Source organism: Panicum virgatum, chromosome 1K, assembly GCF_016808335.1.
Source record: "Panicum virgatum strain AP13 chromosome 1K, P.virgatum_v5, whole genome shotgun sequence".
Classification (NCBI taxonomy): domain Eukaryota; kingdom Viridiplantae; phylum Streptophyta; class Magnoliopsida; order Poales; family Poaceae; genus Panicum; species Panicum virgatum.
In genome coordinates, this window is record NC_053136.1 from 36,874,454 (window position 1) to 36,895,630 (window position 21,177).

Below are 21,177 nucleotides of genomic sequence, written 5' to 3' on the forward strand. Positions count from 1 at the left end.
TTCAAATCAAGACCGCACTTGACTATGTTTGTACGATATTTTTAAAAATATATATTTTTTAATAATAAATAATTAGTTTCAGCTACTGTGAACAAATATTTTAATAATATGAACAAATAATCATTTTTATGAACAAAAAATTTACACATAACGAACAAATAATAATGTAGAATGAACAAAACATTAAAAGTCATGAACAAATGAGTCAATATGGCCGAACAATTTAATCTACAGAGTGAACAAATAAATTATACACCTCAAACTTTTATATTATGAGCAAAGAATAAAATATAACTATCTATAAAACATAAATGGATAAACAAATTGAATAACAAGGAGTAATAAAAAGTTTTTGTTTATGCATTTTTTAGGAAAAATTAAAAATAAGATGATGGGAAGGAACAAAAAATCAAAGAATGGAAAAGAAAAAAGAATAACAGTGAAATCGCAAACACTAGCTATATGGCTACATAGGTTAGAATCAATACGTTTACATGGGTGCATGCATGCATAAGCTACATGCACACATACATAATAAATCAACTAGAGAATCAACACTCCCTGTATAGCTGCATTCATACATAATAAAGCATTTACGGAATATGAGAAGCGAAGACTGTTCGGTGCACGTGGGACCAAAGGTGGATTAGAAAAGATAAAATTAAAAATAGAAAGGAAAAAGTGGAAGAAAATAAATAGTTTGAAAAATAAGCGAAAAGTGAAAGGAAAAAAATAAAATAGCATGGGACGTGAGCCCCAGCTGTGTTGTTGGTGCTAGAAATAAAACAACTAAACATATAATAAGAAAGTTTAAATGAGTAAATAAGAGAAAAGAGAAATAAATAAATAACTAAATAGATTAGCGAGATACAAAAGAAAAAATAAATATGGCGACAAGAAAGAAAGGGCGAAGAAGATGGAACAGGTAACAAAGGAATAAAAAGGAACGAGATAAGAAGAAAATGAAAGCAAAAAGAAATGGAATAAAGTATGTCGCCGCATATGCAGGCACATAGCAAGATGCTAATGGTTAGATGGGTCACACGTGACTGGATAAATATTTGGAGTGATGGGCCACATGAAACAAACCGAGAAACTATATATTAGGCCGAATTTTAAATAACAGCTCACGTAAAATCCTTTGGATTGCCACTTTGTAGCCCGGGTGATATATAGCCACAGGGCCAGGTTCCGGCGGTGTGGCGATCAGCTTCATGGATGGTTGATAGCCACTTCTCCTGGCATGTTCGTTCATCGTCTTCAAGGCGTGTTGGGTCTCCGATGTGCTGTTCATGGTGCCTTTAAAACTTCATTCTTTTGTCGGTGTGGTGGTCAGATTCTTGGATGGCTCTACCGTCGGCGACTAGGAAGATCGGGGATTGCAAGGATCTGGATGTAATTTTCATTTCTTTGTAGGTTGTATTTGCAAATTGGGTTGTGAACTGTCATCTTTATGGTTAATGATAATCCCGGTTCCTCTAAAAAAATCTAACACTCGACACGCCAGCTCGAGCTCTCGCTGAGCCGAGCCGAGCTAGCTCTCCGGCTCTTTAAGCTGAACCGAGGCGAGCAGAGCCGGCTCGTTATCCAGCCGTGCCAGAACCACCAGTGGGGTCGGCAACCGGCCGTTATAGCCGAGCGGGAGAGCACCCCCGCCGGCCTCTTCGTGGGAAGGAACAGCAGCTCGCGCTGAAAAAAAGAAAAGAAAAGAAAGAAAGACGGAAAGAAAAGCCCACCCATCTCCGGCGGGACCCTCTCCGGCGAGGGCGTGATGGACCCTGGCCGAGGCCCCGCTGAGCGCCCGCCGTCGCTCGCCGCCTCACCTTGTAAGAAGCGAAAGGTAAAGTAATCCCAAAACCCCACGGCGGTTGGTGTTACGGGTTCGAAGCCCGCAGGTCTATTGCTTTCTGTTTTCTTGTGCCAGGAAGATGAATCTATTGCCGATTCACAGGAAGGTTAATCTTGTGTCGATTCAGCCATTCAGGTGGACTTCTTTTCGGGTCTTTTGTATTTGGTGTTATCGAATTGAATGTTTCTTGGCTTCTTATTGATGTAGCCCTACCGATGTTTTGGTTCATGCCTTTCTTGGCTGGAGAATTATAACCCTAATAGGGAATGGATTCTAGGCCCGCGGTGCGTCCACGCTTTCCAGTTCTTTTTTTGCCAAGATTTGTTATTTTTTCGGTTCAGACTTCAGAGTAAAAAGATCGTTCTTGTTGTGTCTTTTTGTATTTTGTGGTTTTGAAACTGAATGTTTCTTGGCATTCTGGTGGTTTGAACAGTCCTACCGATGTTGGTGGTTTAAGCCTTTCTTTGACAATTATAGCGCTAGTTTCAAGAGGGAATGGATTCGAGCCAGGCCCGCGTTGCGTAAACACTTTCCAGTTTTTTCCTTCTTTTTTTTTGCGCCAAGATTTTTTTCTTACATCGGTTCAGAGCGAAAGATCGATCTTGTTTGGGTTCAGGTGGAATCATTTTTGAGTCTTTGTATTTGGTGGTTCTGGAACTCAATGTTTCTTGGCATTCTTGTGATTTGATCTAGTCCTATCAGATGTTGGTGGTTAATGCCTTCTTTGGCTTAGAATTACGAAAAAAAATTGTATTTCTCCTCATGATTATGTTAGATTATCGGGGCTGGCGGAATATTATATTGAATACCTGTGCTCTGCCATAATACGTGTCATGTTTACCTTTGATAGTTCTTAAATGCACCGTGGCTTGCAAGCAACTTGATCGATTCTTTAGTTGTTTTGAGTTACTGTCTGCACTGGACAGTGCAGTTATTTGACAGGATTGACAGGAGAGGTTATTGTTGTGTTTTGGGAATATCCTCTATGGATGATGTTACTAAGCATCGCATTCTTGCCAGTTGTCACTACGGTGCCTTTTTTGGGCAGCTAAAACCTTGCGGGTTTGCATGAAAAAAATTCTTTATTAATCTGGCTTAGGATTTTGTTTGGTTAACTGAACATTTTATAAAGTTATAAAGTTATCTTCTTCTTCTTTAATCTAGGTTGCTGGTGCACATTCTCATGGTTCTTTGGACTCCCCAAACTTGATCATAGGGATTGGTTTCGCCAAGAGCAATGAATGTACAGGCACGCATATGACTATGTGAACTTTCGCAAATGTTTTTTAACCTTTTCTTCTTGCCTTTTTTTTTCCAAAAGAACTTATGATCACTGTTTGTAAGCAGGGAAAATCTCCAACAAGAATTTGCATGTAATTGGGGACACTCCAAACCCATATGAGCAGGTTATTTCCGCCATAGGGAGAACTCTGTCACCATTTGATGAGGAGAAGCTTATACTATGCTTTGGATTTGGCGATGGCCAGTTGCTAACATGCCTTGATTCGGTCTTTTTACACAAATCTGATACATAATATTTTAACATTTTTTATTGCAGAAAGCACTCGTGACCATTCAGTATTTAGCTTCTATAGTGATAACCAGCCCTGTTGTGGTTTTAAACAAGCACTTGCTCGCTACAGGGAACTTGTTCCGCAACTTAGTTTTGCTGGTTGGTACATCATGTTTTGTGTTAAGCTTCAGTTATAACAACTTATTAAGGTTCATTTGGCTGATGCGTGATGATAATGCCTAACAGGTCCAACTTCATTTGCACCTATCATCGAAACTGTTATAGGAATTGTTGAGAATAGTGGTGGCCAGTATCATGTCCTCCTTATAATTGCAGATGGACAGGTCTGTTCTTGAACAAGTATTTCAGTTCTGTTAGAGAATATTAATTCCTTGCCCTAAAAAAAGAGTATTAATTCCTGGTCTGATGAATTCTTCTGATGTATAACCAGTACTGTGGTGTTTACTGTTTTCTTATTTCCAGGTTACACGAAATATTGAAACTGGAAATGGACAGTTGAGCCCTCAGGAAGAGGAGACCCTAGATGCCATTGTTAAAGCTAGGTAACCATACGCCCAATATTTCTGTATAAATTGCTCATATTAGCAATAAGTAGCTTATTGCTATACTGGGATTTTATGTTCCAACAAAATCCACCAATTTTGCAGTAATTATCCTCTTTCAATTGTGCTTATCGGGATCGGTGATGGACCATGGGACATGATGAGCCGATTTGATGACAACATACCTTATCGTGCATTTGATAATTTTCAGGTAAACCGTGTTTTCATTCTCTGGAGCTATGACACTTCAATGTAGATTAAACATGAGAAATACTAACTGGTGTTGGTGCAATGCAGTTTGTGAGCTTCACAGAGCAGATGTTGAAATCATCATCCAGCAAAAAGGAAGGAGACTTTGCTCTTTCCACATTGATGAAGAGTGCAGGACATTTTGAGGCCGCATCGAGCTTCCAGCTTGATGGGTATTTTTTTTTGTCTGGTCAAAGCCACACTCATCTCTAGAAATTTAGGTCCCTCTTTTAGATCTCGGTTGATTTATATCTAATAACTTTTGGGCAGTGAACAAAGAGGATTTTCAGATCGAAACGTGTTACCTCCACCTGTGGCTGATCAGAGACAGTATTCTGGATATTCATCCACCTGCAATAATGCATCAGTTCAAAAAATTGCATCAGCGGACAGTGATATGTGTGATCCACTGGTATGTCAGTGTCTTCCGAAACAATGAAACTGCAATTGTTGTCGGCCATAGTTCTGTTCCTTTACACATTTTTGCAGTGAATTTTTACTGGTCTTTTTCTGGTAATTGCCACTGGTTATAGTAGCAATCCTACCAATTAAATGATGGGACAGACTATAAATTTAGGTTCTTCCTTATATGTTACACTGATGCCTGACAGTTAATATGGCATATTGTTACCTGTGGGTTTTGAGTTTGCGCATTCCTCCCTCGAATGACAATGACAGGTGCAAAAATGCCATAAGAAAAGTTAGAAACACATGTGGCAAGTTAATGTGGCAGCGAATAACACATTCTAGTTCATAGTCTTAACGAGTTCCTAGGCGGAAGCTTGGATGTTTAGCAGCATAATTATTCGCTATCATTGAATAATGAAATGATATGTGCCGGCATTTCAAAATTGAAAAAAAAAACTTGTAAGTGCACCATCTGGTGATTTCATTTTTAGTCAGAAACTTAACATTAACTATACGTGATTACAGACTGCTGAGGGTCATAAAGTTACCAGTGCGCACAGGAATCCCAAGTTTGTAGAAATTGATAATGTCCATCATCCTGATTTGGAATCATATCTTCACATGACTGAGAGTCCTTCGGAAGAACTTGAAGACATAGAGTGCATTGAAGATCGACATGGTTGCAGATTGAAGCAAGAAATTTGTTCAAATGATAACGGAGATATTTCCAGGTAATATGTTGTTGTGGATTCGTATTTAGCAGAATTCTTTAAACTGTGCGGTATACATAGATCTTCCTGAGTCACTGATATGTACACTGCTCAATATTGTCAGTTGCTACATTCAATATTATACCTAAAATCTATAAGCAGCCAAGCCTTTTTGAACTGTAGTGGTGAAATCGTTTGAATGATGTCGAGGTCCATCTGCTTATGATATTTTTTTAGAAGATAGCTTATTGCTTTGCTTTATAGATTGCCATTTGTTCGAGTAAACTTGCTTATGATATTTATTGCAACAAAATAGTTCAGCTGTGGGCAAATCTGCTTATATGGTGTTTCTAAAGTGCTTTTATTCTCATTCATCTATAGTTCTATACTTGTTTGATGCAGTACATCTGACAAGACAATTGTGAATTGGCTTTCACTCCCACCCGGTGTGGTGTGGCGCATTTGGGGTTCACTTTGCAAAGATTCTGATCGCCAAAAGATGCGCTTTGTCTCTAAGGAGTGGTATAAGGAGATACCTGAAGTTATGGCCCGACGCCCTTGGGTAATTGGGTCTGGTACGATTCATGGAATCTTCCATTCTATTAATGGGAAGAGTCTGTCGCAAATGAAGTTCAGGTGTGAAATACCAGATGGGTCTTTCTATAGTAGCTGTTCAAGCTTTCTCGTGATGCAGACAGACAACGAACATTTTTTGTGGAGCCCTAGCAACAGGATGTCTCTGAAACTGCCACTAAAGACATACGAGAAGATTGTAATGCATGAAGACTCTGATTCTTACGCCTTTGCCTACTCCAGTGGTAAGGTCAAATTTTCCTATGGAAGACCCCAAGTTGAGTCAAGCTGGAAGCAGATATTGTGCTATGACAAATCTATCGGAGATATTTGCCAGTGTGATAATGAATATTATGCTGTCAGTAACATGTTTCGCCTCTACTGGCTGGATCAAAAGAGCAGTAAGCTTGAACTTATTGGACCCGAGCAAACGTCAAATGACATCAAGAAATTACTGCTGGATGGAAATTTTCCAGACCACCTCTTCCTCGCTGATGTAAATCATGAGCTGGTGATTGTCGCAGTTGGCCGAAATCTGCGGTCTGTGGACTTGTTCAAGGTTCTCTGGATCAGTGACCGAATGACAAGTTTGGTAAGGGTCCCGGACCTTGGTATTTGGTCATTGTTTCTCGGCAGAAACCAAGCAATTGCATTAAGTGCTGACGACTTCCCTGGTATTAGTCCAAGCACTTTGTACCTTGCTTTAGATCCGCTGATGGATGATGAGGAGCCTACCGTGCAGTTGTACAATCTTGCGACAAGAAGTGTTGTAGATACAGGCTATCCGGTCCACAAGCTAGGTTCCCCCTTTTTTTACCAACCTGATATAGTTTCAGCATCTGTATTGTATGAGTGATTTGTCAGAACACTCCTGTTGATCATTACATGTTAAACACCGGATAAAATTCATCTAATGCATCTTGTTTACCAAGAGTCCCAGGACCTTGACGCTAGGGGTGGATATCAAGCTGGCTCGGATCGGCTCGGCTTGCTTCCGCTCGTTTTGATAACTTCGGCTCGTTGTGATAACATGCTGGCTCGGCTCGCTTTGGCTCGTTTTGATAACGAGCTAGCTCGGCTCGGCTCGTTATCTAAACGAGCAGAGAATGCGAGCTCGAGAGGGAGAGGACTAGAGGACGCCCGACCGCCGACCGCAGCACGACGGTGTGAGGGCGAAGGCTGGGCAAGGAAATCGAGCAAGAAACGAGAAGAGTTGAGAAATCCAAAACTGGCCGCCAGTAAAAAATAGCACTTAAAAATAATCCAGGCTCGTAGCAACTGTATTCTCATACCGACCCAAATTTAGCGCTTATAGTTATCGCATTGCATCCTTCCTACTTCTTTCTCTCTCTTCCTGGCATCTCCTTGGTCCTTAGCCACGACGCTGGAGCTGCAAACTCTGAGTTGTTATCCGACTACGACTTCTTTGAAAATAATACCCGACTCCGACTCAGTTCCGATCCCTTTCTTGCACTAACCCTACACGGCCTTTGACCGAGAGGTGACAGCCCTTATAATGAGAGCACCGTGCTAGATTTGCAACCTACTATTGTTACCAGCCGCGCGTTCGATCGCCGCCGCCGCCGTCGCAATGTCGTACCACGTCGAACACCTGCACTCGGTCCAGGCCGTGGACGACGCCATCGACGGCGAGGGCGAGAGCGGCCGCCTGGTGGTTGTCCGCTTCGGCCGCGGCGGGCACGCCGACTGCGCGCGCCTCGACGCCGCCCTCGCCGCCGCCGCGGAGCGGGTCGGCCCCGTCGCGGCGCTGTACGCCGTCGACATCGACGAGGTGCAGGGCTTCAACGCCATGTACGAGCTGCACCTGCCCTGCACCCTCATGTTCTTCTACGGGTACCGGCACGTCGACGTTCGCAGCCTCCGCGGCAGGGACGACGTCGACTGGGCCGCGTACTGCGGCGGCGGCGGCGGCGGGTTCCCCGGCCTCGTCCAGACGGTGCACCAGAGGGCTAAGGCCGGGCGTCGACTAGTCATACTCGACTAGTAGTAGGAGGAGGTAGCGAGCACCTAGCAGCGTAGTGAAGTAGTAGCAGCAGTGTGGTTGCAAGTTTTTTTTTTGGATAATTGGTTGCAAGATAGAATAGTTGACAACGCTCATGCAGCAAACATGTTTTTTTTTCTTCATCTGTTCCTTCTTGTTGATGGGGTATCCCTTCATCACACACACATATATATACTTCCAATATGTTCCCCAGACATCAAAGAGAACCCATTCAGATGTATACATTTCCATCTTCTAAGACAAATACAGGTTGTTCCAAACATCAGAACCCAGGGATATATAATGACTGAAATTGGACTCCTCGAGAGTTACAAAACACAAGAAGATTGGTCCATGTTGGGGCTCTCCAAAACTTAACGGTATCGACTAGTTATCGTCCCTCAGAGTTTGCAGCTCCAGAACAATACGTTGAACCATTCTAAGCCGCACGGTTCGAAGACTATAATATATTTACAGGGGTAAAAATAATAATAAAAAACTTCGGGGGACCTGGGAGGCCTGGGCAAAGCTACCACGATATAATTTATATTGAATTCCCGCCAGCGGGCTCATGTAATATCCGCCTTTAGAATCCTCATCTTCCTTGGTCATACATGCTTAGAATCCTCATCTTCCTTGGCCAAACATGCTAGTCAAGTCAATCTTCAGAGTGGCAAGTCCAGTAGATCAGCCCACTGCAAGGTGCATCACCAACATTATAAGCGCTGGCCGGAAGGAAGGCGCAGCAGTGCAAGGAACAGACTATGGTATAGGCACGCGATAAGGAAGTAGCAAATACCTGACTAACACACAAACACACTGTATGACACCAGCAGTGCCAGTCCATGTAGATGGACCTGTGTCTGTAAGTGCGTCTTGAACCAAAAACCCAACCGCCCCAGCCAATGAGACAAAAGATACAACATATGAAATGAAAAGCCAGAGTTTCACCCTGCAATTCAACACATTCAAGGGTAAAAGTTAAAATCAGAGTGCAGCTCAGAGACATTTTGAGAGAATATCCTGACTTACCACAGTGGATCGTGCATGATAGTCTTTCCAAAAATAGCAAGTAGAGAAACAAGTCGTTGAAAACTGTGAACTAATTTTCACAAAGCCCAAAAGTAACAAGATTATGTATCTTTACCTTCCTATACATTTTAGTTTATTTGGCACAAAGGTTGGAAATTAGGGACAGAAGGTCTTGCCTTTGTTCTGATTATACTGATACCTGTTAGGATTTCATTTATGTGTTATTTTTTTGCTTACTGTTGCACTGATCCCAGTTACATGGTTGTTTGATTCATACAACATGAAAACGGCATCATCACATAATTTTACCACAGTTCAGTTGTTCAAGTGCACAGTTCAACCATAATTTATCAGAACACAATATCTACCCTAGTGCTTCTGTTATGACCCTGTTTTTTAAAGAAATCTTATGACCTTTTAAGTAACCATTGCTTCAAATTCAAACCAAATAAGCCCAAATGCCTAATACACCGCTCCTGTCGAAACAAAATTGAAACAACTAAAAATCCAAAATCACTTGCTCAATCAATCAAGACACTTTGTGATGATGCCCAAATGAAGATTTAATTTTACACCTCATAATGTTCTAGGGTACAATGAAAATTTCTATGCTACAATATGCATATCCAATTTAATTTCAAACCCATGTACATATGGAAAGTCGTCCAGCAAGTAATGCAATCACAACTAGCACGATCAAGCATCGAATTTGCCAAATCAAACTGCTAAACCTCCCAGTGTTCAATTAGACGCATCATAGTACAGCTAACAAACGAAATAACCGCAATTACACCGACAAGTTCGAGAATCTGGGCCTTACCTCCACTCGTAGTCGTCGTAGGGCGAGTAGTAGCCGTCGCCGATGTCCTCCCGGTTGACGCAGTTGAACATGAGCGCCGCGAACATGGCGAAGAACCCTAACGAAGCAAGAACCCAGAGGGCACGATCGGTTGAAAACCCCAAGATTTCGGGACGCACGGAGCGAAGGGAGGCGGGACGGCGGGGACGACGCTTGCGGAGACCGCGCACCGCGCGCGTACGTACCTGGGAGGTAGTGGAGGAAGGGGACGGCGGCGGCGCTGCAGACGACGGCGTCGACCCAGAACCACCACCCGGCCCCGAAGACGGCGCCGGCGACGCCCGGGCCCACGACCGGCCAAGCCGCCAGGAGGTTGTTGTGGTCCATCGCCCCGCGGTGGCCGCCTCCGACTCCGACGCCGGCAAGGGGAGAGACCGACTGGGGGGACGGGGAGACGATTTGTTCAGTCTAGTCCTTGAAAGTTTTAGTATTGTGATTTTGCTTAAAGGCTGAGGAGACGAGTGTAGCATTTCTAGATTGCTCCTTCACGAGAGAAAAGGTGCACTTTCTGTAGACCGTAGGGAACTAGCGATAAAAGAAAAATAGCTCATCGCAATTCGGAAGCAGGATCAGTATGAACCTTGCAAATTTAAACGAATCACCAATCTTCTTGGTTCATAATAAGTTCTGCATTCAAGCAGGGCTCGACAAATACGAACTGTTCCAGATGTATGGCATCACAGAAAACAAAGTTAGGAGGTCCAGTTCCCACATTTCGTAAAGCTTGCTTGATCGGGTATTTTTATAGGTTTTTGCTTTAGAGTTTTGAATTGATTCCAAACCTGAACACATCTAGCAGGAACCAAGCTAATGTATATCGAGATAAAGACACAAAAACATTCCAAGATTCCAGCAGCGCTAAAGCACAAGCAGACTGTAGGAGTTCATGATCAAAGATCGATATACAACTCTTTTCAATACCCAAGATCAGTGACAAGAGCCCACATTTGCAAGACAAACACAGGCCCACACGAGCGCACCACTATGCCACTACTTGCTAGCCGATTTCGATTGGGAACTCCGATGATCCTTGGCGAGGCCTGACCTCTGGAGACTTTCTACAATCTGTTCCACCGCGCGATCTCCTCTCTCGAGGACGCCCTCCAGCACTTTCACCTTCTCCATCAACTGCTCAGCATCTGTGTTCGCGGAGCTCACCAGCTTATCTGCAGCCTTCAACGCCGCGCATAGCTAGAGGCAGACAGAAAAACAACATTCATAGTTCCATAGAACAGGTACAGGCGCAGTTGCATTAAAAAAAGAAATGGGGAAGCAAGAACCACACCTTCAGCATCAGCGATGGCCATGAAGGATCGTTATCTTGGAGCGCCTTCATCAAATTGTTGTAGTGTTCCTAATAGCACCAGGAATGAACCCAAATTTCAACGGCTTTGAGTTGAGACTTGAGAGAGATCGCAAGTCCAGTAAATCAGTAGCAAGTGCGGTACATTATAACAACATACCGATGAACAAAACAGCATTTTTATGACGTGGGAGGGAAGTCTCACTGATCACGCATTGCTCATTTGACATGAGGATTAAGCAAAGCAGCAAATACAGTGGATGGGAAACACGGATGACTCAAATTGCAGAGGCATCTCTTCTCTTCTGACTAAAATTGCAGCAAGCCAACTACTCTTATGATTTATGACTGAAACTGCAGCAATGCAACCATCTTCTCTGCTAGATAGGATAGGTTTGCCAAACAAGCCAAGCACAGGACATCAGATCTTAAAGTAAAAGTTAAGAACGAGAAGATAACTAGTCTTGCATCAATGTAATTGAGCCGTTCTCTTCTAAGCCGTATATTTTTTTTTAATCCCCATGAAATCAAGTAAACTAAAATTGTCGCTGCCACATTCGTGGGGGAAGCCGGGTGCCTAATCGAAAACTAAAAGATACGAATCACTTGTCACTTGTTCAGCTCCAAATTGGGATGATTTTAAAAAAAAAACTGCGGGGTTAAGACCGCCCCACAGCATTATTTGAGAGGTAGAATGACATTCTCACAGCAGGCCAAAAAAACCCCGAACCCCTACCCCACCCGTACACGGGGGCTCGTCGCGTTGTGGGATAGGCCAGGCTCCACAGTGATTTGGACATGAGACAGGCGAGGGGTTTTTTTTTAACCGGAGGCGCCCCCCGGATCGAACCCACGACCTTCCGGGCCAAATTGGGATGATTTATTCCAAAAATCGAGGAGTATACAAGTAGCAGCATACGATGGATCATGGATGACAAACCGGATCGAGAACATGGGGAGAAAAACGGAACCAAGACCTAACCTCGAAGAGCCGGCTGAGGTCGGACGGGTCGGCTTCCCCCGCCTGTTGTGCCGCCGAGGGAGAGGAGGGAACGGACGCATCTCCGCCAGCGGCGAGGGGATCATCGCCGCCGTCGACGGCGAGGTCGCTGAGGAGATCCCCGATGGTGAGGAGCGGACCTCCGATTCCCCGCATCTCTCCGAGACTCCGACTCTAGCGATGAGGAACGCGGGCCACACTTGGCTTCTATCAAGGGTTTTGGGCCTAAAAGGGCCAGCCTGTATGGGCCTTAAATGGGCTCTTTCCCAACTCTACTACACTACTAGATTTTATATTTGCTCAAAAAAACTTAATAATTTTATATTTTATACTACTAGAGATTTAACGATTGTGGTGTTTAAATACCTCCTTTCTGATTAAGAATCTTCTACAAAACTTCCATGTCGCGAGTGAAATTATTTTCATGGAAAAAAAAGCCTGCTATATGCAGCATTCACCACGGACGCTGTGACGCAAACAGATCTTCATTTCATTTCTGAATAATAATTTGTTTAAAATTATAACGGATCAACTGATCTTTCAATCAATTGATGAAAGATCCCAATGCAGAACAATTCAATGCCGAGCATTTGATATTTGAATCAGTTCGAGTCATACTGATGAGAATCTGACAGTGGGACAACAAACCAAAGTCGCGTCTTGCAGAGTGCGTCAGATTCCATTGAATGTCTACACTACGGTAGTGTAGCAGCAGTAATGCTTAATTCAGATATTATACATGCCTCGTATTACAGATGATGGTACATTGATCCAGACCCATCATATACCAATAGCTGAAATCTCCCAAATGCGTGGACAGGCATAGGAAAACCAAAGAATCCTGGTTTATGCCCCTAAGTATCTGCACCCTCAAATTGATGTTCCAGTGGAATATCTCTTCAAAAAAAAAACGATGTTCCAGTGGAATATTCACTCCTGCGGCTCTTCTCTGCAAGGGAGATGGAAAGTGCACTTAGCTCAGATACATAATGCACTAATGCAGCAATATGATTTGTGGCTGCCCCGGCCCTTCATCAGACACCACGGAATTTTGGGCACCAGGATTTTTCTCTCTCTCCCTTTCCTTTTCTCCTTTTGGAATCACACACAACTGGAAATTATCCTGGGAACATTTTCCGTAAAAAACTTGGCTCCTGTCTTCCTATAGGAAAAGGCCTGATAGCTTGACAGGCTGAAAGAGATGAACAACTTGTACAGCCACCATCTGCTCTAGCTAGAACATGCTTTTTTTAAAAGAACTAGCAAGAACATGTGCAGTCCATTCTGGAGGAGCATAAGCAAAGAGGCACTCAATCTATTTCGTTGCTACCTAAGAACAGGCCAGGAGATCTTCATAGCTTAATAGCTAGGTCTATGTGCTTGATTAAGTCTGGCTGTAACAATTAGCAAATATAGCCAATATATAGCAATGCAGATTTGGCATAGCAAAGAAATCCTGAATCATGGCAAGTGATGCGAATATGCATATCTTCAGAAGATCTGATGATATCTTCTGAGCTCGAAACAGATCAGAAGGTGCGGTGACTGACTCACTCGGTCGTCTCAGGCTCAGGCGAGGTGTACTTCCCGATGGCGGCGATGATCCTCTCCTTGTCCCTCGTCGCGAACGACTCCACCAGCTCGCCGTCCTTGTAGAAGTGGAACAGCGGCACGACCTTGATCCGCAGCCGTTCCGCCACCTCCGACAGCTCGTCGTACTCGTCGATCACCTGCACCATCAACCCGCAGCATTAATTCCGCATCCGAAGCAACACGTCACCGGGAATGCATCGACCGTGAGCAGATACAGCGGAGAGGGGCGGTGGGTGCGGACGTTGTGCTTGAGGAAGACGACGGGGGCGCCGTCGTCGCCGGAGCCCTTGCAGAGGCGCATGAAGCGCTTCTCGATGTACTTGCAGCTGCCGCACGACGGCCGGTAGAAGTCCACCACCACCAGCGCGCCCGTGGCCCTGGACCGATCCAGGTGCCGCCGGAACTCCTCGTCCGTCTTGAACTCCGTCACGCAGTCCACCGGGCAGAACTCGTCGTCGTCGTCCTCCACGGGGGGAAGGCCCGGGAGGGACCCGTTGGTGCTCCCAGCCGCTTCTTCCTCGCTGCTGCTGCTCTCGGTCGCGGAGGCGGCCAGGCGGCGGCGGTGGCAGCCAAGAGCGATTCTTGGGAAGGGGACCGTGGTGGTCGGAGGGGAGCGGTAGGCGGCGCCGGCGGTGGCGGTGGGGTGGAGGGAGAAGCAGCGGAGGGGGAGCCGCGACAGCGAGGAGGCGATCATGGCTGCATTCTAGTGGTGCGTCGCGGTGTTTGTGGATATTGCTGCTTCGGGAATATTTTTTTTTATCTTGCTCCTTTAAAATATACAATTTCTATTGTGCTGAGTGAGCGAAAGAGAGGTCTTTGGCTGTGATTTCTTAGGAGCATTTCGTCTTTGTCTTTTCTTTTCCAAAACAAGGGGCATATTGCAAGAGGGATCAAATTTGTCAATATCCTCTTTCGTAAATACTATTTCCTACTATGGCACAGAAACAGTGTATTTACTGTTTTGTCTTAAGTCAAACCATCTAAAATTTTATAAGTATATAAAATATGCCAATATTTGTGATACCGAATAAGTATAATTGAACTCATCATGAAATCTATTTTCACTGTATACATATATTGGTGTCATCAATATTAATACTCTTTGTTGTAAAATCAGTTAAATTAGAGTTAAAATTAACTCAGGATACAATTAAAAAGTGTACTTTGTTTTTTAAGGAGGGAGTAGCTCCTAATTCGCGCCAGTTCAAAATATAAAGTGTTTCAGTTGTCTTAAGCATGACTTCCACAACTTTGGTTATGTTTGTGGAAAAATACACTAACATCTACGACACCAAATTAGTTTCGTAAATCCATAATAAAATATGTCTTGATATGTTGATGAGTAATTTAGACTTCTTCCTTTCCATTATATATATTTTGTAGCTATTGCTAGTCAAAATATGATAATTGTGCTAGGAAAAATACGAAAATAACTCAAATGATTGCCTTATATCAGAAAGGATTGCTCATTTATTTGTGAGAGTAGTGGCAAAGTAGGAAAATATATATTTTAAAAAGTGCCTATAAGTTAAAATGATTTTTATTCAGATAATAATTAATAAAGCTAAACAACCTACATTTGAGTTGAATTCGGAGGGAGTATATACACAATATTTTTTTGAAAAATAAAATACAAACAACTCCAGTGAGTCAAGCAGTCCAGCGCAATTTCTTTGTTACAACCGAAAATTCCCAAGACCTTTCGTACAAGAGGGGCACCAAAGGATCCACTAGGCAGGAGAAGAAACAGATCTGTCTTTGTTAGCAAGATTCTGTACATTGTACAAGATAACCAAGATGTCTTGCTGATGAATCACAGCTGTTTCAAATGATTTCTTTAGATGCTAATTACATTGGTGTCAGCAAAGGCTGGACCTCAACAGGGACCGATAATACTCGACCCTAAGTTAAGGCCAGGGGCGAAAAACCGATGGGATGGGCTCACCTATGTGGCTATGTCCTATTTCAGAATCACAATGCCGTAGCTATTCGTCAGAGCTCTATACCATTTAGTGACTTGCATTGCAGCAATTGACCTTAAAATAGACATCCCACGCCATTCTGTCACCTTCAACCTGTATTTGCCATCAAGGTCAAAGGGAGTAAAGCTGCCTACATTCATGGGCAAGAACCTTGCTGTAGGACAAGGCATGCTTCTCACTTGGGATGAGAGCTATTCGGGGGCAGCCACCTCCACATGAAAATTCAATACTTCACTCTAGCTCTAGATCAGAACTCCCAGACATTCCATGTGATCAAGTGCCACAACAGAAGGAAATGCTGCAAAATCTGTGGCGCCGGGGCGTTGTTGGTCAGTAGTTACCCGATCACTCTACACATGACAACTATTCACTGTTTTTTGATGAATCTGCAGAATATTAATGAGGGTTATTATAAGAAAAGGCAGAGTGGTAGTTTCTAAATAGTCAAGAGTAAATAACAGATCTCCAAACAAGACCTCGTAAACGATGCTTTCCCTCCATTGCTTCTTTCTTTTCTTGACAGCTTTGGCAAAGGAATGGACCATCCCAGCGACGCAAGCTCCCAGGTTGTGATGAATCTTCATGTACAGATATCCCTTGGTTTGGCTTCAACTCTACTTGACAAATGGCACATATGAAGAGCTTGAACATATTTCGAACAGGATACTCAGAATCCAACCTGCATTCAACAATGACAACATTGCAAAATCACATTTACAGCTCCTACTGCAATTTTTTTTAAAAAAAAGTGTCCATCAAATTGTACAAGGTTTAACTATCATGATAAACTAGGGAACCAACCGTCTAGAAAGAAGTGCGCATCCATCCTCAAATATTTCCTCCACAATATCTGGATCCATATATTCTCTATCCGCGTGGGGCGATGAGTCGGATGATTTTTTCTTGCAGAACATATTTTTGAAGACGCCAATTCCTGGTTGCTTTTTAGGAAGTGGCATGGAGGAGTTATTTTTTTCTGCTATTATATCAACGACAATACAAGTGGTATCATCCCGCAGTCCTTTTGATTGCACAGCTGTCTGCAAAAGGTTTCAAATGTGTAAAGAAGAGCATCAAGTAAGAATTAGGCTATACATAGAGAGGGAAGTAGGGGGTGGGTGTTACTTTAACAATTTGTTCAGCTGCAGGCTCTGGAGGAAGTTCACGTGAACAGTTAAAAGCTACTTCTGGAGACAAGACATCCCAAACACCATCACTTGCAATAATAAGTCGGCCTCCCGCAGTAGATAGCTAAACACATTAGGTAGCAGATTAAAGTTTGAATGTGGATGATATTGACATAATGCTGAATAATAACTGACGTGAAAATGCCTAACTAAGTTACCATTCTCTCAAAAAAGAAATATGGGAAGGAGCCAGTTTATGCAAGTGGTGTAGTTCACTAGGTTCACAAGAGAAACAGTGGAAACAATACATATCTATTCTTCATGCTGAGCATTATTGAGACCAGAGCAAGTATAGACGTCATTTCAAAAAAAAAAAGAGAGAGAGCTAGTAGAGGCGTGGAACTATTACAAGGGAAAATTGTGGCTATGTGGGAAGAGTTACCACATATGAAACCAAGGCAAGAGACTAGGAGAAAATTATAACTTTATTACCACTAGGAAAAAGTCCATTTTACTCCCCTCAACAATTCACTTTGTCCAATTAACCCCTTGAGCAAAATTTAGGCTCAATTTACTTCCCCAAACTATTTCAATTGGTCCAACCTACTCCCTACTGAGATTTCTCTTTTTTTTTATTTCTCCACGTACAAGTGGACCAAAATTTGCAATATAACTTATAATATGATTCCCTATGCAAGAAAAATACATTATGATTTTTTTAATGAATATTTTTCATGAAGAGTTGTATCTCTGATAAATTTCGTGTTAAATGTTTCCAACCTATGAAACAATCATGAAAAATTCTTAATGTATTTTTTTAGCATAGGGCATCATCTTCTCTATCCACTCACAAAATTTGAACTTGAAATTCACTTTGTACATGGAGAAACAAAAAAGAGAAATATCATTAGGGGGTAGATTGGACTAAGTGGAATTGTAAGGGGGGAGTAAATTGAGCATAGCTTTTGCTTAGGGGTTAAGTGGACAGAGTGAATTGGTGAGGGGAGTAAAATGGACTATTTCTTTACCACTATATGATTTACAGAAGAAAGGAGAAGACATAAGAATCAAAGCAAATTAAGTAGATTTCCTGCGAAGCTGATGTAAAGAATTATACAGGATATACCTTTACTTGCTTCACGAGAGGAACTGGGACGATAAATTGGCCAACATCTTGATCTCCAATTGACCTCGATAAGCACAAACCTCCAGGCCAACACCTAAGGGGTCCAATCTGGAGGTAAGCAAAATAAATATGGGTCAAGCAGGTGGAAAAGAAAAATTACAATAGCACTGGCCTTCTTGTGCTATTAACCCTTGTCCTATCCTACCACTCTCTACCCTTTTCACCTCCTACAGTGAATGGTGAATGCAATGCTTCAGGGGCGGAGCTGCAGTCATTCAACGGGGTCCGACGACCCCGATAACCACCGGCAAATGCCTTAGCATTACTGTTGTTTCATATGAAATGACCCCATAGAAAAATAAAATTACCCTACACAGACCCCGGTGCTTCGAATCCCTGGCTTCGCCCCTGCAATGCTTGGTATAGTATGTCCTACTATTGCAAATGTATAAGCCACTGAGGTGTATGAAATATAACCAAGGCTTTGACATCAGGCATTGAGCAGCCATGGTAGCAAACACTTTAGATTGACAACATAAAGGCAAGCATTAAAGATGAGCATTCAACTAGAGTACCACCTAAATTAGTTGTCAAATTAGTTTTAGAACAGCGTCAAGCACAACCAAACATTATGCGATGTAATTAAACCCTGCATACGTATTGGATTGCGATGAATTTAAGAAATGTCATCAAGATATTCAAGCTTCGGCACCAGCTTACAACAGGGGAAAAAAAAGGAGGGGGGGGGGTGCAAAGTTCAAACCTCGGCACCACCAACAACATTTAGCCTTCCAACATCACCTCCAGCTTCTGTTACACGGTCAACCCTGCACATCAAAGTTAAGTTATAGGGGCAAAGCGACTGCAATGAGAAAGGGGAAGGGACATGTATTAGGAGAAAAACAATCTTACTCCTCTTTACTTGCATCAAATCGATGATCAGAAGATAAATGATAAATTGAGCCTTCAGCCTCCAGTACACAACGGGAATCTCCAACTGATGCAACGGTAATGACCAATCCATCTATTATGACAAATGTCACAGTTGTCCCTGAAGAACGTGCTGTAACAGGCAATCAAATAGGCATGCTCAGGCTCAGCTAGCAAGTATAAACATGAAGAACGTGCTCTATTTAACATGTTGCGGTTACAGGAATCCATTGTAAAACATATGGCAGTATAGTTTACTAGTAGGAGAAATAACTTCCTGTTGGTGTTAGTAAGATTTATCCCAAATTCGTTATGTTGTATAAGTATGACACTAGTGACAATGGCCAGGGAACAATAACATAAAAAATTGTGGCATCATGTATCAATCTTCTGTATGTCCACAAAATAACAGACAAGCAAAAGAATCTAGACAAGTTGATCTGTACAAAACGAAGAGTAATTGATGTTGCTTTCGTCGTCGCATCACGCACCTTTTGTCATGAAATCCTTATCGGTTTTGACGAATGCCGCGACCAGCGATCTTGGGAGCACAGCAAGCCAGTCTTCCCTGTTGAGATCAGCAGGGACCGCGCTCAGGATGTTGTTCAAGAGATTCTCCTTGGTGTAAATCGCGGCTCCATTGCCGTTGTGCCCATCAAACAGCTGCAACCAAACGACCGTGCTAAGAAACCAGGCTTGCGGCATGCCTACCCAGTGCTAGAAGCTGAAGGTCACATTTTCCATCTGCTATATAATAATTCTATTAATTGGCAAGCTTTCGTCTACAGGTAGCACCACGGTTTCAACAGAAACGTCGCTGCAGCGCTAACGGCATTTATATGTCGCGATAGAAGCGTAGAGAATCACCGCGCGTCTGCCCCCATAAGAAGAACAGGGGAAACAAAATCAGAAGAGGTCCCATTTCCCAGCAAACGAATCCGAATTCCGCCGCCCACCCAATCCCCGGCACGAAATTGGCCCTAAACACTCGTCACATTTGGCGCGCCCAGGCCGATCGCGCATTCGCCACCCCGCCCAGACGCCCGGCCCCCGGGCACCGATCCACGTGAGGCCAGATCGGGGGCGCGGTGGGGGGAAGCGATCGCGACGGGAGGGGGGGAGCGAGCGGGAACGCAGGAGTCGGGAGGAGCGCTTACGCCGAAGGCAGAGAAGGAGGAGGACGGGACGCCCGGGAGGCGCTCGCAGTCGGGCTTGAGGAAGGTGAAGTCCTCGCCCTTCTTGGCCTGGCTGAAGAGCCCCGAGTGCAGCTCCGGGCGCTCCGACGCGGTGCGCTCGCTGGCCACCTCCCGGCGCAGCAGCACGGCCAGCGGCACCGCGGCGCCTCCCCCCGCGCTGCTCCCGCCGCCGACGCTCCCGCCGCCCACGGACCCCGACAGCGACGACATCTCCCGCGCGGGAGCCCCAGGCCAGGCCGCCGCCGCCGCCGCCGCTGCAACCACCCCCGCCGCGGCGCCGAATCCGGTGTGCGCGCAGGCGGGCGGGCGGTCCCCGTGCGTCCTCCCCCTCCCTCCTCCTCCTGGCGCGGTGCCTTTTTTTGGGAGGCCGTGGCGAGGAGAGGGAACGAGAAAGAGAGGAAGGGCGGTGGTGGTGGTGGTGGTGGTGCGAGGAAGAGAGGAGAGCGAGCGAGAGGAGGGCGGTGGTGGTGATCGGACGGGTCACATGGGATGAAGGGGAAGAGAGAACGGAGAGAGATACAAGCCTACAGGGACGCGGAAATCCAGCCCGCCACGCGCATTGCCCAATTCTCTCCGGCAAAGGTAGGCCGAGGTGGGGGGGCCCGCCCTCCGGTTTCTCGTTGCACGGCTCGGAGTACAAAGTACAAGCTGGGCTGTGCGCGCACTGTTCATTCCACCACACGCGTGGGTTTTCCCGTCGACGGATTCGAGCCTCTCCGTCTCCGGCCGTGGACACGCGGTTTTCTTCAACTAGATAGATGCGAGTGTGACGTGCGCCTAAATGATACTAATGGTTACGGGACGAGATTGTATGGAGAGTTGATTGGAAAGTTGCATGAGTATGCGCTTAATGTCAGTCTGATGTCGCCACCCGCTTGCTTTTTCTCGGAGCCAGCTGGCCTACCGAAATCTCTCTTCTACTAGTTCGAGATCGATGAAACCTCTCGATCTTAAAGATCTAATAACCCTGCGCGTAGCCAGAGTTTGTTGACATCGATACCAAAATAATGAATCCAATCAAATGAAATTAGAAGACAAATAATAAGTGTTGGAATTTATGGGCTTGGCCCATTTAATTTCATTTACAATTAAAAAATTAAAATTTCACTAATAAAATAAATGCTAGGAAATTAAGTGCTTATTTCCATATGGATAATTGAGG

The 21,177-nt window shown here is 44.2% G+C and overlaps 6 protein-coding genes across 8 annotated transcripts; 2 read left to right on the forward strand and 4 right to left on the reverse strand.

Annotated features, from left to right (window-relative positions):
- Positions 1–1,654: 1,654 nt before the first annotated feature.
- On the forward strand, positions 1,655–6,798 carry LOC120705644 (E3 ubiquitin-protein ligase RGLG2-like). Of its 3 annotated transcripts, XM_039990107.1 has the most exons (12): positions 1,656–1,840; positions 3,014–3,098; positions 3,197–3,331; positions 3,408–3,521; positions 3,609–3,706; positions 3,846–3,925; positions 4,031–4,136; positions 4,223–4,347; positions 4,445–4,586; positions 5,108–5,313; positions 5,695–6,110; positions 6,172–6,796. In XM_039990107.1, exons 1-12 carry the CDS (start codon positions 1,772–1,774, stop codon positions 6,363–6,365), a joined length of 1,770 nt encoding a protein of 589 aa, XP_039846041.1. In that variant the 5' UTR covers positions 1,656–1,771; the 3' UTR covers positions 6,366–6,796. The 3 variants fall into 3 exon arrangements, with proteins under 3 accessions (XP_039846048.1, XP_039846041.1, XP_039846033.1); XM_039990114.1 differs by lacking the exon at positions 6,172–6,796 and having other exon boundaries at positions 1,655–1,840; positions 5,674–5,822; XM_039990099.1 differs by having other exon boundaries at positions 5,695–6,798.
- A 658-nt stretch (positions 6,799–7,456) lies between these two features.
- LOC120654920 (thioredoxin-like protein YLS8) lies at positions 7,457–7,870 on the forward strand. The gene has a single exon (XM_039932602.1). It carries the CDS (start codon positions 7,457–7,459, stop codon positions 7,868–7,870), a length of 414 nt encoding a protein of 137 aa, XP_039788536.1.
- Positions 7,871–8,084: 214 nt separating this feature from the next.
- On the reverse strand, positions 8,085–10,195 carry LOC120705681 (transmembrane protein 50 homolog). Its single transcript, XM_039990163.1, has 4 exons — positions 9,944–10,195; positions 9,720–9,816; positions 8,667–8,819; positions 8,085–8,562 (listed from the first exon to the last, which is right to left on the reverse strand). Exons 1-4 carry the CDS (start codon positions 10,083–10,085, stop codon positions 8,526–8,528), a joined length of 429 nt encoding a protein of 142 aa, XP_039846097.1. The 5' UTR covers positions 10,086–10,195; the 3' UTR covers positions 8,085–8,525.
- Positions 10,196–10,503: 308 nt separating this feature from the next.
- On the reverse strand, positions 10,504–12,332 carry LOC120705670. Its single transcript, XM_039990139.1, has 3 exons — positions 12,044–12,332; positions 11,044–11,112; positions 10,504–10,949 (listed from the first exon to the last, which is right to left on the reverse strand). The coding sequence occupies exons 1-3, from the start codon at positions 12,215–12,217 to the stop codon at positions 10,749–10,751; spliced, it is 444 nt and encodes a 147-aa protein (XP_039846073.1). The 5' UTR covers positions 12,218–12,332; the 3' UTR covers positions 10,504–10,748.
- A 294-nt stretch (positions 12,333–12,626) lies between these two features.
- On the reverse strand, positions 12,627–14,409 carry LOC120705666 (thioredoxin-like 4, chloroplastic). The gene is made up of 3 exons (XM_039990124.1): positions 13,896–14,409; positions 13,616–13,791; positions 12,627–13,010 (listed from the first exon to the last, which is right to left on the reverse strand). The coding sequence occupies exons 1-3, from the start codon at positions 14,346–14,348 to the stop codon at positions 12,992–12,994; spliced, it is 648 nt and encodes a 215-aa protein (XP_039846058.1). The 5' UTR covers positions 14,349–14,409; the 3' UTR covers positions 12,627–12,991.
- Positions 14,410–15,300: 891 nt separating this feature from the next.
- On the reverse strand, positions 15,301–20,486 carry LOC120705702 (probable protein phosphatase 2C 15). Its single transcript, XM_039990184.1, has 9 exons — positions 19,977–20,486; positions 19,311–19,482; positions 18,802–18,952; positions 18,653–18,716; positions 17,890–17,997; positions 16,762–16,887; positions 16,438–16,676; positions 16,113–16,315; positions 15,301–16,022 (listed from the first exon to the last, which is right to left on the reverse strand). The coding sequence occupies exons 1-9, from the start codon at positions 20,223–20,225 to the stop codon at positions 16,000–16,002; spliced, it is 1,335 nt and encodes a 444-aa protein (XP_039846118.1). The 5' UTR covers positions 20,226–20,486; the 3' UTR covers positions 15,301–15,999.
- Between the last annotated feature and the right edge of the window lie 691 nt (positions 20,487–21,177).

Excerpts from the sequence above, each read along its gene's own strand:
- LOC120705644 (XM_039990099.1), top strand. The coding sequence starts at position 1,772 with ATGGACCCTGGCCGAGGCCCCGCTGAGCGCCCGCCGTCGCTCGCCGCC. Across the intron at positions 3,099-3,196 it reads CAAGAGCAATGAATGTACAG|GGAAAATCTCCAACAAGAAT; the intron begins GCACGCATATGA and ends GTTTGTAAGCAG. Across the intron at positions 3,926-4,030 it reads GATGCCATTGTTAAAGCTAG|TAATTATCCTCTTTCAATTG; the intron begins GTAACCATACGC and ends CCAATTTTGCAG.
- LOC120654920 (XM_039932602.1), top strand. The coding sequence starts at position 7,457 with ATGTCGTACCACGTCGAACACCTGCACTCGGTCCAGGCCGTGGACGAC.
- LOC120705681 (XM_039990163.1), bottom strand. The coding sequence starts at position 10,085 with ATGGACCACAACAACCTCCTGGCGGCTTGGCCGGTCGTGGGCCCGGGC. Across the intron at positions 9,817-9,943 it reads CTTCCTCCACTACCTCCCAG|GGTTCTTCGCCATGTTCGCG; the intron begins GTACGTACGCGC and ends TTGCTTCGTTAG. Across the intron at positions 8,820-9,719 it reads TACGACGACTACGAGTGGAG|GGTGAAACTCTGGCTTTTCA; the intron begins GTAAGGCCCAGA and ends GTTGAATTGCAG.
- LOC120705670 (XM_039990139.1), bottom strand. The coding sequence starts at position 12,217 with ATGCGGGGAATCGGAGGTCCGCTCCTCACCATCGGGGATCTCCTCAGC. Across the intron at positions 11,113-12,043 it reads ACCTCAGCCGGCTCTTCGAG|GAACACTACAACAATTTGAT; the intron begins GTTAGGTCTTGG and ends TGGTGCTATTAG. Across the intron at positions 10,950-11,043 it reads GGCCATCGCTGATGCTGAAG|CTATGCGCGGCGTTGAAGGC; the intron begins GTGTGGTTCTTG and ends GTCTGCCTCTAG.
- LOC120705666 (XM_039990124.1), bottom strand. The coding sequence starts at position 14,348 with ATGATCGCCTCCTCGCTGTCGCGGCTCCCCCTCCGCTGCTTCTCCCTC. Across the intron at positions 13,792-13,895 it reads TCGTCTTCCTCAAGCACAAC|GTGATCGACGAGTACGACGA; the intron begins GTCCGCACCCAC and ends TTGATGGTGCAG.
- LOC120705702 (XM_039990184.1), bottom strand. The coding sequence starts at position 20,225 with ATGTCGTCGCTGTCGGGGTCCGTGGGCGGCGGGAGCGTCGGCGGCGGG. Across the intron at positions 18,953-19,310 it reads TAAGGATTTCATGACAAAAG|CACGTTCTTCAGGGACAACT; the intron begins GTGCGTGATGCG and ends TGCCTGTTACAG. Across the intron at positions 16,677-16,761 it reads CAGCTGAACAAATTGTTAAA|ACAGCTGTGCAATCAAAAGG; the intron begins GTAACACCCACC and ends AACCTTTTGCAG.